General features: G+C 42.8%; 1 protein-coding gene across 1 annotated transcript in view; it reads left to right on the top strand.

Moving 5' to 3' along the window:
* Window positions 1-20,044, top strand: part of LOC123744972 (trans-acting T-cell-specific transcription factor GATA-3) — a 204,823-nt gene that overhangs the window by 48,353 nt on the left and 136,426 nt on the right. Inside the window, exon 3 of the mRNA XM_069306237.1 lies at window positions 1,721-2,326. Within this exon, the coding sequence (XP_069162338.1) occupies window positions 1,721-2,326 (606 nt within the window). The remainder of the gene's footprint in view (window positions 1-1,720; window positions 2,327-20,044) is intronic.

Raw genomic sequence — 20,044 nt, 5'->3', positions numbered from 1 at the left:
ATTCTAGTTATATATATATATATATATATATATATATATATATATATATATATATATATATATATATATATATATATAATCCAATAAACACACATGAAATCCAACGAGAGTGACTTTCCTGCTCATCCTGGACCCTGAAACTCTAGGCCGGACAGAAACGTCTTTACTTTCATTCTATTTCATAAATGAGAGTTCAGTTATCTGTTCCAGCCACGCTATTGTGACTTATTCTCTGCCTGTATAAATAGTTTGAGAAGATATATGCACGTTCCAACATGCTTGATACACTCGCTCCTTAAATCTTGTTAATTGTCTCATGATGCAACTTGGAAGGAATCCAACCTTCTCAAGTTCTGACACTTGCAATGAAGGTGTTTGTCTTCACTAAGGGGTCAAGTAAACAAATATTTTAATGATCATTTTGGCACCAAAATTGATGTCAAATAATTATGTTTCCTAAGAAAATATTTACTGCATTTGAAATATAGAAAAAAATAATCCATAACTGTGATGCATGAAAACTTCTAAAATCACTTTTAATTTATAACGTATCATCAATTTCTAAATTACAAACACATTACACATTGATTTTCCGATTTCCTAAAACTAATTTTGTGTTTATTTCGTGTCGGTACAAATATGGGATTAGTTTAACACTAAAATAAACTATGAATAGGAAAGTTATTATGATTTGTTGACGCTGAGTTTGACGTTTGATTGACGTTATTGATGTTGACGCTGTTTCACGTGAGTGTGACATTACTGATGTTGACGTAAGTTTCACGTGTGACGTTACTGATGTTGACGTAAGTTTCACGTGTGACGTTATTGATGTTGACGCTGTTTCACGTGAGTGTGACATTACTGATGTTGAGGTAAGTTTCACGTGTGACGTTACTGATGTTGACGTAAGTTTCACGTGTGACGTTACTGATGTTGACGTAAGTTTCACGTGTGACATTACTGATGTTGACGTAAGTTTCACGTGTGACATTACTGATGTTGACGTAAGTTTCACGTGTGACATTACTGATGTTGACGTAAGTTTCACGTGTGACGTTACTGATGTTGACGTAAGTTTCACGTGTGACGTTACTGATGTTGAGGTAAGTTTCACGTGTGACATTACTGATGTTGACGTAAGTTTCACGTGTGACATTACTGATGTTGACGTAAGTTTCACCTGTGACGTTACTGATGTTGAGGTAAGTTTCACGTGTGACATTACTGATGTTGACGTAAGTTTCACGTGTGACATTACTGATGTTGACGTAAGTTTCACGTGTGACATTACTGATGTTGACGTAAGTTTCACGTGTGACATTACTGATGTTGACGTAAGTTTCACGTGTGACATTACTGATGTTGACGTAAGTTTCACGTGTGACATTACTGATGTTGACGTAAGTTTCACGTGTGACATTACTGATGTTGACGTAAGTTTCACGTGTGACATTACTGATGTTGACGTAAGTTTCACGTGTGACATTACTGATGTTGACGTAAGTTTCACGTGTGACATTACTGATGTTGACGTAAGTTTCACGTGTGACGTTACTGATGTTGACGTAAGTTTCACGTGTGACGTTACTGATGTTGACGTAAGTTTCACGTGTGACGTTACTGATGTTGACGTAAGTTTCACGTGTGACATTACTGATGTTGACGCAGTTTATGACGTATAGAACGTTAATGATGTTTGGCTTATTTTGCATTGCAGGTCGCGTGGGAGGGAGCCCCGTCCGCCCGCATTACCCTACGCCCCTACACGCCGCCTGGTTCCCAGAGCACTCCCGCGGTATGGGCGTGGCTCACACGCCCTCCACGTCGTGGGTGCCACCCATAACTTCCCGCCCACCCCCGGCGGCGCCCCTGCATCACACCCACCTCTTCACCTTCCCGCCCACGCCACCCAAGGACGCTACACCCGACACTGTGGGACTGACGGCCGCCGCCCACGACTACAGCAACGTGGCCACGCCCACGGGCCTCCACCACGCCCACCAGCCGGGCCTGGAGATGTCCATGGCAGAACTCAAGTCCCCGCCCGCCCTCCTATCCGTCATGGGCGGCTCCAAACGCGAAGGTAGCAACGATTACGCCCTGTCCGACCCTCTCCACACCCACCATCAGTCCCTCCTCCACCCCCACAACCCCCCACCGCCGCCCACAGAGGCTCTCCATCCTGACTCCTACGCCGCCTACGATGCCTACCTTCCTGCCCATGAGGATGCCTACTACCCCACCCCCCCGGAACCCCCACCTCCTGGACGCGTCCCCTCCAACTGCGTCTCCAAAAGCAAAGCCAAAGCCAAGGCCAGCGCCGGTAAGATAGCATTCGGACGTGGCACACTGCGGTTACTTGCTCTCCCCCCATCCCTTCACACCCCTCCCCCCCTTCTGCCTCCCCTCCCAGCACTCATTACTCTTCTCTCGCTAATTGCTAAGTGCTAACCTCTAGTATATACGCTGCATCTGGCAACATGCATAATCACGCCGTCTGACAACGCCATATTAGCGTGCAGCGCAAACTGCTACATTTCAGCCTGTTACCGCTACACGTTAAGCCCTTTAAGCCTTCCGCCATTACAGCACCTTCGACATCCTGGCACGTAACGCCCTGTTTACCACATGTCAACAGCACTTTGTTACTTTACACGCGTTGCTGTTTTCATTCACTGCTATTATGTTTCTAAGATATTAATTAGCACTTGTCGCTACATCTCCGCAGCCAGCACTTGTCGCTACATCTGGATATCTAGTCCTTGTTGCTACTTCTATGCTACATCCTCGCCACCAGCACTTGACGAAACATGTATAGCACCAGTAATGTCTTTCAACACAAAACAAATGCATTTTTTTCTGAATAACTGGAAAGCACTTTTAATGCATTGGCACAAAATCCTTTTTCTTTTTTTTATTACACAGCGAGCAAAGTTGTATTGTAAAGCTCACTTTAAGGGAGCTTTACAACAAGTTGCAACATCGTGCTCGGCACTTGCCACTTAAGCGACCATCCTCACTCATTACAGACTGATAATAACGTGAAATTTCTTCGTTAGTCATTAAAATTAACTCAATAGCTGTTCTGCAATTATTCCAGAATGGCCCCTCTCACGTATTTACCCATATTGTTTATCATTTACCAATGTAATTTACCAATATCATTTAATATATTATTTTTTAAAATTATTTCCACCAGCGTGGATAAATTAATAATGATTAATTTAATTTTAATTTTGCCTCGAGGGGCGAATTTATTGGGGAGCACCATTCATCCTGTGAGTGGACATACCGCCATAGCAGCATGTACAACACTCCCCAAACAGGAAGAAAACCCGCTGGGTTGTTCACCCGGACACAGTTGGGTCTTGCTTAACTGTCTCAAGTGAACAGCTTATCAAGCAAGAAGATTAACATTTGTCAACCCTTAAAATCTTACGTTATCTTGCGGGTGCAAAATGGGGAAATCTTTTAAGAACAGTATCCATATTTGACAAATAGTATTTTCCTAACTCAAGCAATTTGGGGCTTATTATTCTACATATATGTCTAATGTCTCTCAGGTGTTCACACTCTTTCAGGAAGCGAAAGGTGTAAGCAAAACACAACTTACATATCTTAGGACGGCGTAGACTGAGAAGAGACATGGCTGAACAATACAGATTAATGAAGAATTTTAGCAAAGATTATATACGTAAGCGATTACAAATATTAGACTACGAATGATGCCTCCAATTGGATAAACGCAGAATCAGAAGAAACCGATAAATACTGTGTAAGAAACAGGGTAGTGGATCAGCGAAAAGATTAGTAGAACCATTGGATGCTCTCAATTATAGGTCGGCTCAAAACTGATTGGCCCCGGATTCGACTCTCCAGCAGCGCCAGACGTTTGGTAACGTTTCTCTCTGTTCTCCAGCTAGCAGTCAATTTGTACCCTGGAGTTAGGTTCGTATTGGCTTAGGCCTAGGAAAACCTCAATAAGCCTAAAATGATTCCTAAAATGACCCCTTCAGTGGGACACCAAAACTGGCAGTGGTTGGGGGCCATCAAATACACAGTGGAAACATTTTCTTTACTGTATTTTCGTTGTTACAAAGGAGTAACAAAACTAAAGATATTGTAGTTACATTGTATTTGTTGGGATGTAAGTAGGAGTTGCCTCGAATAGGCTTTCTGTAGATTCCTTTTTTCCTTGTGAGCTTATTAGCTACTTGCAGGCCGGCGTTCAGTCCCCAACCGTCCAAGAGATTTAGCATCAATCCTTTCCTCCGCCCTATTCAAAAATCCCTATCCTCGTATCCCTGCCGAGTGACTATATAATTGCCATACCTCAGCGCTTTCTCTAGATAATTACTTTCCCTCTACCTGATATATGACCTGGTCATCCCAGCATACTTACCCAACAAGCTTACCCAACAAGCTTACCCTGCATACTTACCCCAGCATGCTTACCTAGCATGCTTACCCACCCACCACGCGTCGACTTACAAAATTAGAAGAAAAATCAACTTGTGAAGACTTTCTTGTCTTAGAGTGGCGGGGTCGTCCCACTATCACTCGTCTTAAAGTATTTGATCAGTGACAAATTACAGCCAAGTTTGGCATCTAGGATTTATCTTGGATTCCGAAGATTGTTTCCACTGTAATTTTAGGGTATTTGTTATCAGCGAATATTTGCTGCACGATGTCAATTATTTGTTATATTAGGCCAATTATTTCTTATATTCTGGACAATTATTTGATGTGCTAGGTCAATTATTTGCTATATTTCGTCAATTATTGGCCTTACTAGGTCCATTTTTTGCCTTACTAGGTCAATTATTTGCTATACCAAGTCAATTATTTACTATACTAGTCCACTTATTTGTTACACATAAGCCAGTTATTTCCTCCAATGTATTTGTTCGTTACACTTAAAATTTCTTATAGGAAAATTTCATGTAAGTATCGAAAGCTTCGTGAAACTGTTTAATGGACGCAGAATTCCGCTTCACATATCAGAGATCAGTATCCATCACCTACTTAAGTCTTCTTCAGGGTCACTCTGACAATGAAATTAAAATTTACTTCAATTAGCTTATTATTTGAGTGTATACCGTGGTAAACAGATCCACAAGGGCCGTGACGAGGATTCGAACCTACGTCCAAGATCATCCCAGACGCTGCCTTAATCGACTGAGCTACGACATTGATGCATCACGTTCTTGTGATTCGTGTTTACCGTGGTGGTTATGGGAGACCAACGTCCCCTTGGTCCCACCATCCCACCAACTAGTGGCCTCTGGCAGGAAACTCTCAAGTTTCTCTCTCAAGCTGGCAGTAGACAAGACAGCTGACCTTGGCACTGCTGCACTAATTGGCACTCTCGGTGCATACAGCCTTCGAGGGCTCGCCTCTTGTCAACCTGTGCCAGTGACAGTGAGTACCAGCATTATCCTCACTTTAATAAGACTTAATCGAAATCCTCAGATTAGGCAAAATTTTAATTAATTTTGTCAAAAAGATGTTAATAATAATAATAAAGTGGCAGCACTGCTCGTCCAGTGAGTCACTTGACAACAATGTTTTAAATCACTTATATAAATTGTCTGTGAAAGTCCTTATATACTATTGTATTTGTTTTAGTAACTTTTAGAACATTTATTATATGTTACTTAAAGGATTTAAATAATAGTTCAACACTGACTTACAAGAGAGATAAAAGAAAATTACTTTGAAATAATCAAAGTTCAATTGAAGACTCCGCAGTATTCCATTAATTATCAATAGAATAAATTTAATTTGCTTGATATAAAGGATGCAAATTAAATAAATAGAGACTATTGCACGTGCTATTTAAATTGAATTTATATTGTTTTCAAAACTAATACAAATCAACCATTATTATCATAATTGTACCAAACAGTAACATCTCTAAGAATTTTTTCGGTCGAGTTAGAGGCCTCATACCAACAAATACATCACTTGTGAGACCCACTCTTGAGTATGCTGCACCGGCATAAAACCCTTACCTATTGCAACACAAAAAAATCGGGAAAAGGTGCAAAAATATGCAACAAAACGGTGCCGTAGGGACTGAGTTGTGAAGAAGGAACTGGGGTCAGATTCACGAAGCAGTTACGTAAGTATTTACGAACGTGTACATCTTTCCTCAATCTCTCAAGGCTTTGGTTACATTTATTAAACAGTTTACAAGCATGAAAACTTCCCAAATCAACTGTTGTTATTGTTATAAACAGCCTCCTGGTGCTTCGGCGTTCATTAACTGTTTAATAATTGTAAACAAAGCCGCCAAAGACTGAAAAGATGTACAGGTTCGTAAGTGCTTGCGTAACTGCTTCGTGAATCTGGCCCCTGAACTTTATCACACTAAATGAAAGAAGTTGGGCAGACATGACATTAACGTTGAACTTTCTTAAGGGAAGTGACTAAGTTACTAGAAAAGCAAGTTTCAAAGTTAGGAAGAATAGAACGAGGCGACGTTAATGGAAACTTGAGAAACAAATGCGTTACAGAGATGTCATTTGAAGGGTCTTCACTTTAAGATTTGTAAATAAATGCAACGTACTAGATGACGAAGTTTGCGAATGCAATTTGATACATAGTTTAATTTCTAATTATTATTAAAAAAAGTGAAAAAGAGTTATTGCATTTAAACTACTGATGGCCGAAAGGCGCTCAAACTTGCAAGCTTGTCTAGGTGAGTACATCTTGATGACAGGAGCGCGCGCACACACACGCACACGCGCGCGAGGCTGAATGGACAGCGCTCGGGGGTCGTTGCTCTAAGGGCCCGGGTACGATTCCAGGCCGAGGCAGAAACAAATAAGCACAGTTTCTTTCACCCCTGAAGCCTCTGCTCACCAGCAGAAAAGTGGTACCTGCGAGTTAGGCAGCTAAGTACCCAAATAAGCCACAGGGATGCTAGAAAGAACTTTTTCAGTGTCAGAGTAGTTAACAGGTTGAATGCATTAGGCAGTGATGTGGTGGAGGGTGACTCCATACACAGTTCCAAATGTAGATATGACAGAGCCCAGTAGGCTCAGGAATCTGTACACCAGTTGATTGACAGTTGAGAGGCGGGGCGAAAGAGCCTGAGCTCAACCCCCCGCAAGCACAATTAGGTAGGTACAATTAGGTAATTACACCAGCGAGCACAACAAGGGTAACTGCACCAAGCAAAACACCGACCGACAATTAATGAACACCCAGAACCATGAACAAGTGGAGTGATGGGTGGAGACACCCCAACCCCCACTACCCCCTCTCCCACTCCCCCTTCCCATCCCCTCGATCCCTACCCCTTCCCCACCCCCTCGACCCCTCAGCCAATCGCTCGCTCATCTGATTATGTAAATGACCGATTATCAGCTGGTTATCGCAGTTCCATCTGGCGCCAGAGATGCCCAGACAGTCGTACCAGACGCCCGGGGTCCTCACACACCCTCTCGCTACCGGCTGCCTCTCGCTACCGGCTGCCTCTCGCTACCGGCTGCCTCTCGCTACCGGCTGCCTCTCGCTACCGGCTGTCTCTCGCTACCGGCTGTCTCTCGCTACCGGCTGCCTCTCGCTACCGGCTGCCTCTCGCTACCGGCTGTCTCTCGCTACCGGCTGTCTCTCGCTACCGGCTGCCTCTCGCTACCGGCTGCCTCTCGCTACCGGCTGACTTTCACTACCGGCTGTCTCTCGCTACCGGCTGACTCTCCCTACCGGCTGACTTTCGCTACCGGCTGACTCTCGCTACCGGGTGACTCTCGCTACCGGCTGACTCTCGCTACCGGCTGACTCTCCCTACCGGCTGACTCTCCCTACCGGCTGACTCTCCCTACCGGCTGACTCTCCCTACCGGCTGACTCTCGCTACCGGAGCTGGAGATAGAGCAGATCTGACGGGTCTAGGAAGAGCAGGCCGAGCGCTGGCGAAACAGCGGAATGTAATTGCGAATGAGCTGAACAGATCGATAATTTGGCACTCTTGGTGCTCGAAGTGAGTGTTGGTTTGTTAATACCTCTGGCACCTGAGTACTCCAACAGTGAAAAAGTACTCCAACGGCACCAGAGTATTTCAACGGCATCAGAGGACTCCAACGGCACCAGAGTACTCCAACGGCTCCTGAATAATCCAACATCATCAGAGTACTCCAAATGCGACAGGGGTCTTTGAAGGGAGTTTCTCTAGTTTGATTAAAGAAGGTTAATAAATTGATGGATAGACGATATGACTGGTGGAAGGCTTGAGGGATGGAGGGAGAACGTGAGAGTGAGGGATAGACTAATAATAATGTGAATCCATTGACGGATTCGAAGAACAATGTCGAAAGATGGAAGCGGTATGTTAGTGGATATAACACTGTTAACTGATCTTTGGAAAAGCGAGAAGAAAACCCTGGAGATCTTTTTCGGAGAAAAACTCCGGAAAAGATATTCGGAAAAGTTCAGAGGAGTCGGGAGGTGTTCGGAGGAGTCGGGTGGTGTTCAGAGGAGTCGGGAGGTGTTCAGAGGAGTCGGGTGGTGTTCAGAGGAGTCGGGAGGTGTTCAGAGGAGTCGGGTGGTGTTCAGAGGAGTCGGGTGGTGTTCAGAGGAGTCGGGTGGTGTTCAGAGGAGTCGGGTGGTGTTCAGAGGAGTCGGGTGGTGTTCAGAGGAGTCGGGTGGTGTTCAGAGGAGTCGGGTGGTGTTCAGAGGAGTCGGGTGGTGTTCAGAGGAGTCGGGTGGTGTTCAGAGGAGTCGGGTGGTGTTCAGAGGAGTCGGCAGGTGTTCAGAGGAGTCGGCAGGTGTTCAGAGGAGTCGGCACGTGTTCAGAGGAGTCGGCACGTGTTCAGAGGAGTCGGGTGGTGTTCAGAGGAGTCGGCAGGTGTTCAGAGTCCTATACACGCTTAAAAACAAACCTGGTATGGATGTTCGTGTGCTTATGGGAAGAATGAAGAGAATACCAATCGATAAGAACACAGAGGGTGATGGTGAGATAAAAACAAAAATCGAAGTGGTTGAGTTGTTACGAGTGGAGTGCCTCAAGCATCCTTGCTTGAACCCATCGTGTTGCCAATGCATGCAAGCATCTTAAACAGGGTTATTCATATTCATATTTGGGAAATAATGCGAAGTTAATGAGCTGAATTAGAACAAAGGAAAGCTCGTGGTACCGCAGAGATTACATGAACCTTGTAGATGATCCAAACGATCGAAAATGTATTATCTTGAATTATTATAAGAAAAGAAACATGAGAGATGACCCCCGCCCCTGGGATAATATATGAAAGATTGCATGATCTCTTAGCTGGATGATGTTCCGTATCCTTCAAGTACCTTGACAAGTCCTTTGAAACAATAATTGTAACATATGTAAGACCCACTTACGACAATGCAGCATTGGCATGGAACATCTTAAAAAAAATTGCAGAAAAGCCTTAGTATATGTCACAAGACTTGGTTTGGAACCAAGAATAAGGCTGAGCTGCTTAGGAAGCCCGAAGGAAAACTTCCCCACACTGAAGAAGGAAAGAAACAGGTGTATATAATATCTAAAACATTAAGAAAAAATAGACAAAGGTTGTAATTGACAATTAAGAGACCCTAATTATATGCGTCAAGTCAAGAACATCAGCATGAGTCGGACGCAAAAGGAAGGAATTAGAAGGATGTGATTATTGTGGAATATACATTTATCAATTTCAAAACAAAATATGACATGGAAATTTGGGCACTCAGTTTTCACCTGTGTCCCCTAGTGCGTGTGCCCCTTGTGTTAAACAGACTGTCTTTATCTACCCTATCAATTCCCTTGAGAATCTTGAATGTGGTGATCATGTCTCCCCTAACTCTTCTGTCTTCCAGTGAAGTGAGGTTTAATTCCCGTAGTATATGTATATATATGTACATGTATGTGTACAAGTATATATACATACACACTTCATCGTGCAATATACCTCAGAGAAAAATCACCAAAAACTTACATATTTGTATAAAATACATTTTTATTTTAAGTTTAAGTTCTCTTCACCGGATACGTTCATTCAATGTTTTCTTTGTCGCGTTTAATTCTTTGTCTTCAGGTAAATATTAGCACTTGACGTGGCTGGCAATCTATTAATTTATTCGGTGACTAATCATAAATCGTCTCGTTATCTACGCCAATTTGACTGGCTGTAAATTATAATATCTTGGAGACGAGAACAAAAGATCAGAGACGATTGTGTTTATTGCGTGTTAAGGACTAAAAAAGACATACCCTTGACCGAGATGCAAAGGGCAGACGTCGTTGTTCGTACACGGTTTCGTGTCAAACTCATGCGTCAGAACCCTGTTGCTAAATGGTTAACCTTGCTTTGTTGCTTGTTTGGAAAGTGCGTCCGTGTGTGTGTGTGTGTGTGTGTGTGTACTCACTTAATTGTACTCACCTCATCGTGCTTGCGGGGGTTGAGCTTTGGCTCTTTGGTCCCGCCTCTCAACTGTCAATCAACTGGTGTACAGATTCCTATCATATCTACATTTGAAACTGTGTATGGAGTCAGCCTTCACCACATCACTTCCTAGTACATTCCATTTATTAACTACTCTGACACTGTGTGTGTGTGTGTGTGTGTGTGTGTGTGTGTGTGTGTGTGTGTGTGTGTGTGTGTGTGTGTGTGTGTGTGTGAGAGAGAGAGATTTACACGTTCCTAGTTATGCTTGCACGATCGAGTATTTGCTATTAGATCCTCCTTACGATCATTAGTAATGCTACTTATTGACTCCCTTCACTCGTTTATTTAATCATCTTATCAACTTATAACCATTTCGATTCGACCTCTATAACTTCATCCTCTAGTAAAATTATATCTACTCCCGAGTCCTCTTTTTCTGTGTCAAAATTTGAAATTTACTTTACCTTCTTTCCGAAGTGCATTTATAATATTTTCACCCATATATTTATCTTCATTACGTTGCATTTGTCTGGGTTTAATTCAAAAAGCCATTTCTCAGACCAGTTCTAGAAACTGTTTAGTTTATTTTACAAGATATTATAGTCTACATGAGGTTTGATCATTCTCGTTAGTTTAGCATCGTTATCAAACATTGATGAAAATGAGTTTACTTCGTCTATTAGATTATCAATGTGTGTTAGGATTCCGACTCGTGATCTCTATCAATGGCTCTTTGCCTCCTTTCTGAAAGGTACTCCATCACTCACATTAGTACTCATTGTATACACCAGCCTCCCCCGTCCTCTAGTTGGCATAGCGTGTCAAAAGCATTCTGGAAATTCAGGAAACTGTAGTCTTCCCAATCCTCTATCTCCTGCCAGCTTTTTGACAGCTTCTCGAAGACCTCTAATAAGCTGGTTAATCAGGATTTTGCTTTGCTGAATCCACATTGATGTTTTGTGACAAAATTCATAGATTCTAAGTGTCTGTAATTAAGTGGCTTCTTTCTTTCAAAGGCAATTGCTTTCTGCCTCCGCTTTCCATCTTCTGATCAGGTAATATAATAACTTTTATTCCTGTACTCACCTAGTTGTGCTTGCGGGGGTTGAGCTTTGGCTCTTTGGTCCCGCCTCTCAACCGTCAATCAACTGGTGTGCAGATTCCTGAGCCTACTGGGCTCTATCATATCTACATTTGAAACTGTGTATGGAGTCAGCCTCCACCACATCACTGCCTAGTGCATTCCGTCTTTTAACTGTTAACAGATGGACAGTTGAGTCGTGTGTGTGTGTGTATCGTGTATCGATACGTGTGTGTGTGTGTGTGTCGGTGTGTGCGTGTGTTGTTAATTACACAAGTGAAATTACCTAAGTGTAGTTACAAGGATGAGAGCTACGCTCGTGGAGTCACGTATGCCCAATACTCTTTGTCATATAACGCTTTGGTGTGTTGCTGTGTGTGTTGGTGTGTGTGTTGGTGAGCGTTGGTGTGTGTGTTGGTGTGTGTGATGGTGAGTGTGTGTTGATGTGTGTGTGTGTTAGTGTGTGTGCGTGTGTATACCCTCATAGTCGATTTGCGATTGATACCCAAAGAGTTTTGAAAAGGGTGGCTGGGAAGGGGGAGAAAGAAGAACGAGGAGTTGAAATTCTGGAAGAGGATGGGGTTGAAAGTTATTAACGACGGTGAATGGAAAGTTTGGTGGCCTGTCAACCATGGATTGGCACAAGGTGTGGATTGTGTTCCTTGTGCCCAGTAGTCTTCCCCTTCCCCCCCCCCCTTCCCCCCTCCGCAAACAACTCACTCTATAAATTTTGTTGATGGCGCTACTTTTGGGTTCGTCTCGAACTACTTGATCGATAAACGTTAATTAATCACCGACGGGTTTTACATGTAACAAGATTTTGCGGTCGGTTACGAGCCAGAGCAGAAGCGATAAATTTTCCTCCCCGATGTGTATGGCGCGACTGTCTTCATGATCCTCGTCTGCTGAGTTGCAGTGCCAATCACAGTCTTAAAAGGCATCGGAATTTTTGTGAACACTTTATCCTCCTTTTTTGGTTTGGCTTAAATCGATACGTACTCAAACGTAGTTGAAGATCTCAGGAGGAGTTGGAAGTACCTTTGTAAATAGGTAATATTCTATGTTCATTTATTTTCTCCTTCAGTTGTAAGTGGGGAATGCATCAGACCGATTGGTGAACCGTTGCAGAAGTTGTCTAAACCATCTGTGATGGCTGGGAATATAATAACAATCGACTTTCGAAGCATCACGATAATTGGGAAATAATTCCAGAGACACTTTTAACATAAGTTATTCCTCTCTCTATTCTCTCGCACGCAGCGAAGCTAAAGGTGAATTTGAATATCTTGCAAAGACTACGAGTTTGATTACTAAATGTCAACGATACACTATTATAGAAGAGTAAAGACAAGAAATATGCACAACACGTCTTCCTGACATTAAGAGTGTAATTATTATATATATATATATATATATATATATATATATATATATATATATGTCGTACCTAGTAGCCAGAACTCACTTCTCAGCCTACTATTCAAGGCCCGATTTGCCTAATAAGCCAAGTTTTCCTGAATTAATATATTTACTATAATTTTTTTCTTATGAAATGATAAAGCAACCCTTTTCTCTATGTATGAGGTCAATTTTTTTTTATTGGAGTTAAAATTAACGTAGATATATGACCGAACCTAACCAACCCTACCTAACCTAACCTAACCTATATTTATAGGTAAGGTTAGGTTAGGTAGCCAAAAAAAGCTAGGTTAGGTTAGGTTAGGTAGGTTAGGTAGACGAAAAAACAGTAATTCATGAAAACTTGGCTTATTAGGCAAATCGGGCCTTGAATAGTAGGCTGAGAAGTGCGTTCTGGCTATTAGGTACGACATATATATATATATATATATATATATATATATATATATATATATATATATATATATATATATATATACATAATGAATTGAAAAATACTTAAATCTTGCTGGCCAGTGGCGTAGGGAACGGTGTGTAGGAATATCGCAGTTCCTTAGCAGTTCACAGCGAAGGACAAGATGGAACGAGATCCACACCCTCTCTATCATTTTTTATTTCATGAACACACACACACACACACACACACACACACACACACAAACACAAACGCTAATAAGAAATATGATATTGACTTATATAACTGTAGGGAAAAAATTCCAAATTTTTTAGACAATCTTAAAAGTGAGTACCAACGTACCTAATTGGCTGTCTGGCTAACCCCCTGTCTACCAACTAATCTGCCTGCCTTCCTTCCCTATCTACCAACCTACCTGACCCAACCCCCCCCCCCTCTCTGCCTACCAACCAACTAGCCTACCTACCTACCTGCTTATTTACAAATCTACTTACCATTTACCAACCTCCCTACTTGTTACATTCCATCCTCCCTGCCTGCTTGCCTACCAACCTCCTTACATAAATGCCAACTTACCAACCACCGAACCTCCCTATATATCTTCCTACCTACCGACTAGTACACCTACCTGTACCTACCCACCTACCTGCCAATCTACCAATCGATTGACAGACTTGCGTTCTGCCTTCACGCTGCTGTCTACACCCTCCTACACCTCTCTCACCCCCCCCCACCCTCTACACCCCAAGATTCTCACATCTCACCTCCATCCTCTCCTCACTCCCCGACCCTCTCTCTCCCCCTCTCCCTTACCCGTACATTCTTCCTCACCCCCACCCTCGCCCTCAGTCCTACACCCTCTTTCACCACCCCCCCCCCTATCAACTCTTACTCACACCCTGATAATTCTCCCTCACCCTTGTCCTGTTCCCCCCTCCCCCCAACCCTCCCCCTTACACCGCAATCACCACACCTAAACGACAGACAAGCGCAATTGCATTATCTCCAGCTTATCAGTCATCGGGATTGGAGCGAGTGAATCACAAGGGTACACCCCAAGAAGCCGGAGATATATAACAGCCGGAGATATATAACAGCCGGAAATATATTTCGTCTGTCCATATAGACTTATTACTGTTGTTAATCTATTTCCTCTATGGACTTTATTAACGATTTAATGGTCACTAGTGTCTTATTGAAGTAGCTTCAGGTTACAATTGTTTTTCCTTCTAAAATAAGTGCAGCCCTCTTTATTACTGAAGTAAACGGATTAATTATTCGTTATGCTAACTTTAATGCTGAAGTAACTGCGGTATGGTTGGCATGTTTTGTAAACGTATGGTGGCGGATTGCTTTGTTACTGAGCAAATTGTGATGTGGTACTTTTAATTAAAGCAGTGAGTTAGTCATTTGTTATCAAGTGATTGTTGCCGAGGAGATGTTGTGCATGTCTAAATAAAGAGGTTCTTTCAGCAGGTAGCTTCTTTATTCCTGAAGAAAGTGGAACAAGCATAATGTAGTCTCTGAGCGGTATAGAGTGAACCCTTCTGGTACCGATGGTCGAATCGGTACCAGACAATAATCGAATCGACAGTCTCGTATTACGCAAAAGGGGGGGGGGGAGGAGACCCCTAAAACGTATTACAAAGAAAAATAAATGAACATACAATATTATCTATCCTAAAATCTATCATTTGATCTCATGTCAATAGTTAAGCCCTAGGGGAAGGAGGTGGGGGGGGGGAGTGATGGAGGAGGACAGACAATTGGCCATTTAAATGACCTCAAAAACCCCCTTAATACGAGAACAAAGGCTACGAAGCCTATTTGCAAATTAGGCCTACTGATCATTAATAGTTTTATCCACCCTTCTCCACTACTGTCACGCCAGTTCAAAGTTTCCACCAATTATTATTATGACGAAGTTCGCTCATTCAAAATATCTCTTATCAAGCTGTGTCCCGCCGCACACACGGACAAAATAATATATTTTTTTCCCCATTACTGGTAATATATTACTGTTTTTATTTCCCCCGATTTCCATCACTTTATATTTAGAAAAATCTGTATGGGAGACAGTTTTGGTAATAATGGCGCCAATATGAGCTGAATTGGGTGGTCAATGCGCTCGGCAGAATAGGGAACGAGGGGGGTTGTTTAATTATACGGGAAGAGGTACTTTAGATAAAATGTCATTGGCCCGTGTTTTGTTTTCAGTTGTGTTTCATTCGAGCGCTTGTTTATCCAGGCAGGTTTGGTTGTTTATCCAGGCAGGTTTGGTTGTTTATCCAGGCAGGTTTGGTTGTTTATCCAGGCAGGTTTGGTTGCTAACTGGACGAGGCGAGGTACGCATCCACAGGCTCAGTGTGCAGGGTCATACAGGAGTATACTCTATACATGAACTTTCTCAGCGAACGCGCCTAACGGCTAATACATACTAGAGGAAAACCCAGCGGGTTTGCTTCCTATTGGAGTGTGTTATACATGCTGCTATGGCGGTGTGTCCACTCATAGGATGAGTGGCGCTGCCCAATAAACTCGTCCCTCGGGGCAAAATTTATAAAAAAACTTTTTAAATACTCCGAAAGACGTTTTGGGAGCCTCACGAGTCCTTCAGGGAGACAAGCACCAGCCCCTACCCCATAGAGTACACTGAGTAGTCTAGGAAACAAGCACGGACCTTCAAAAAACTAAAATGGGTAAAAAACACAAAAATGTCTTCCGCTGTCCTTCGGTAAAGCAGGAGCCTAGCCGCCCAGCACACCCTGAGGGCACACCAAGAGCTCACCAAGACCAACTTGCTCCCACCACCTCTGAGCCAAGTCAGCGCCCGACTCAGTACGCCTCCCCGCCCGAAGAACCAACCAGAAAACGTTAACAATTCATCAACTTACCTGTGACTCCAGTCATTTTCTCAATCCGGACCGTTGAATAGGAATGCTAGACGGCAGTATTGAGGCCCAATGGGTAAAATCGCGTCACGTAAATCCGGCGGACCCCACACTCAACAGGTGCCCAATCGTGCACTCCTCGTCAAGGGATCAACAAGAGTCGCCGTTATCAATATGTGAGTGAAACCTTTTGAGAGGTGCGATTCAAACACATGCCACCCGTCCTCGACTCAAGTCCATTACATTCAGCGGTCAACCCCACAGACGCATTCATAAATTTTAACATGCTGTTCACTCAAAACGGGAATTTTCTCAAGTATAAATGAATATTATAATATATTAGCATATTGTGTATATATAGGCATAGGATAGGTTAGGTTAGGTGTTTAGGTTCTGTTGGCGATTATTTGTATTTGTAGTACGTGGGTGAAGCATTTATAGCGTTGTGATTCAAACAAAATTCGTCAGTGAAGCACTTGTTCCGGATATGTTCGAATGTCAGCAGTTGTGAGTCGTGTGTAAACCGTTTTTCATTCATAAACAGGGGGTTTGGCGGGTGCATGGAATCACTTTTGGATCTTTGTTTGGAGGACGGGCTGACACATGATGAAAGTGAAGCATTGTTCAAGAAAAGTTAGAACGTAATCACTAGTTATTCAAGTGTGTAAAGTGTGTTTCATTTTTAACAAGTTAGCTCAGTTGGCTGTTCTCATCAACAAAGGCCAAAAGTGATTACATGCAGCCGCCAAACCCGCTGCGCGTGAATGAAAAATGCTGTAAACACGACACAATTGATGACGTTCGAACATGTCTCGAACCGTGATTCGCTGACGACCTCAGCTCGAGTTATATCTCTTATAAACGCTTCACCCACGTACTACAAACACAAATAATCGCCAACAGAACCTAAACACCTAACCAAACCTACGTCTGACTATACCAAGAACTTTAATATATAGTAATATTAATTTATATATGACAGCAAACCTATTATTAATACAAAATACGTAAAAATTGATGACTGCTTCTTGGGGGGGGGGGGGGACGGCTGCAGCCTTAACGAGCCTGGCCTGAGGACAGGTTGTCCAATGGAAAAACTGCGTCACTGCCTGAACCGATTATGTGCCTCTGTAACCCTATACATCACCACCCACGGGATGGGTATAGGGTGCATAATAAAGAAATTAAATGAAAATGCCAACACAACGAGGGAAACACAGTATCCACTGACTGGTGTACCCTGTGTCTCGGAGTATACGAACCGAGAGTTTAATTTAGTCCTGAACAATGTTTAGCAAGCTAGTGCCGCGAACTACATAACCCTCCAGAGGTTGGTAACCCTTCAACCAATCACCGAACTAACCACCGACGATCACACTCGGTAATGTTGAACGAAGTAATGAGTAAACGAAGAATTCTGAATGCTCCCATCTGATTGATGTTAATGTCATTGAATACTAAATAAATACAGGTTAAGCAGCCGTAAAAGATGTGATTATCGTTCATATCAGCGCTTAGTGGTACTGACCAAAAATATATTCGGGGGTCACGTGTTATCTTAACTGTGTTTTGGTATTAACACATGTTAAAAATACTGTTTATATAATAAATGTCTTTTTTATTTATTTTACCTTCTTGAAAAAATAACGTAATTTTCGAAAATGCGAAATATCATTATTTCAATTCAATTATTTGTTCACAAAATCATTTACTTTAAAAGGTGTTTTCAGCGACGTTAGTAAATGATTATTATAGATGCTTATGATGCTGCTTATATTGGTCAAAGCTTACGTCACTTCCACCGTAATTGCTAGGAAACTTTCTTTATCACAAGGGTGATAAAGAAATCACCATGTAGGTGGCAGACTCCACCATGCAGGTGGCAGACTCCACCATGTAGGTGGCAGACGCCACCATGCAGATGGCAGACTCCACCATGTAGGTGGCAGACTCCACCATGTAGGTGGCAGACTCCACCATGTAGGTGGCAGACTCCACCATGCAGGTGGCAGACTCCACCATGTAGGTGGCAGACTCCACCATGTAGGTGGCAGACTCCACCATGTAGGTGGCAGACTCCACCATGTAGGTGGCAGACTCCACCATGCAGGTGGCAGACTCCACCATGCAGGTGGCAGACTCCACCATGCAGGTGGCAGACTCCACCATGTAGGTGGCAGACTCCACCATGCAGGTGGCAGACTCCACCATGTAGGTGGCACACTCCACCATGTAGGTGCCAGACTCCACCATGTAGGTGGCACACTCCACCATGTAGGTGGCAGACTCCACCATGTAGGTGGCACACTCCACCATGTGGGTGGCAGACTCCACACAGCTAAAAACGCGAACTATAACTGTATAGTTAATTGAAACAGTTAAATCACTGTGCCATGTCAGGACACGAAGAGAATTGTTATTTACTCTTTACCGTCAGTGCTAATCAATCAGTGTCAACCTATGAGTGCCTACCTATCAGTGACTGGGGTCGTGAGGTCTAGCTCTTCACCCCCCTATCCACGAGCCTTGTTGTACCTATTTGATTACATACCTGATTTACCTCTATAATCCCTTTGCCCTTAACCTTCCTTCTCCAACCCAATTTACCTCCCATAACCTTCCTTTTTCCCCTCTCTCATTTCCATCTTCCTTCCTTCAATATATCCTGTTTTTTATCCTGTTTGTTATTCATATCCTTCTCATGTATAGTTCAATGTTCCTGCAACGGGTTCCTTGACTTGCCTTGCTTAACTCACCGTTCCTTGTTCCTCCATTGTCTTGGTCAACTCAACTCTGCTTGCTTTCCCATGTCTTCCTCAACTGGTTGCGTCCTGCTTCCACTTGCCTCGCTCAACTCACTATTATGTGCTCCCACTCAGCCTTCCTCAACTTATCGCTGCCTATGTCTTGCTCAAATCACCGCTCCTTGCTTCCCCATGCCTAGCTCAACTCATGGCTCCTTGCCTGACTCAACTCATCATTCCTTACTCCTCCTCCTCCTCCTCGCCTCGACCAATTCATCGTTCCTCGTGCAATTAGCTCCAACAAGCGGGAAGCCACGAACTCGGGTCCTCTAGTTGCTGCTAATAGTTGCTCATTATGTCAATAATGTTGACTGATGCCATTATGATGTAAATTAACCCGTGTGATTGTACCTTCCATTCTGTGGTAATCATTTATGTCTCCTACCTCATTTAAGTCACTTCTGGCTTCAGCCATTCAGGAACTCACACCCATAACGTGATTGAATCTATCATATGATGCATGAACTGCTTGAGTGCCTCCCTCTCGTTACTGCATCCATCATGTGACTGCATTCAACTCGTGAATGCATCCATCACTTGGCTGCACCTATCATCACATGATATCATTAACTCCAGCACGTATTATGATCAACAAAACAGGAACACAATAATTTCCCAAGTGCTTACATGGTTATCTTAAGCTTTTGGCAAGTTATAGTACAAATTACAAGGTACATTTGTTGTACAAATTAGCAACATTTGTACTACAAATGCTGTTAATATGGTAAATAATATTTTTGTTCAAGACTTCAAAAGTTCAAAATCACTTTTAAATTACATTGGGAACATTGGAATATGTCACATATGTACTTATTTATAAGCGAATTAGTGACTATAATCAATAAGTCATATATGTGCTGTCTTGTGCGAGAGCAGGTTGTATATACAGACGACACGTGAGCTTTCACAAGGCTCCCCATGGATGCCTTATATTCTCTTCTCTGAGAATAAGGGGTCCTCTCAACCCATCTAGTGAATTGCTATAGATTATCAATCACATTTACACATTTTAGATGACGTTTCACTGAC

Source organism: Procambarus clarkii, chromosome 57 (assembly GCF_040958095.1).
Source record: "Procambarus clarkii isolate CNS0578487 chromosome 57, FALCON_Pclarkii_2.0, whole genome shotgun sequence".
NCBI classification, from domain to species: Eukaryota; Metazoa; Arthropoda; class Malacostraca; order Decapoda; family Cambaridae; genus Procambarus; species Procambarus clarkii.
The sequence above is the reverse complement of the archived record's forward strand: the minus strand, read 5'-3'. Positions and strand labels throughout refer to the sequence as shown.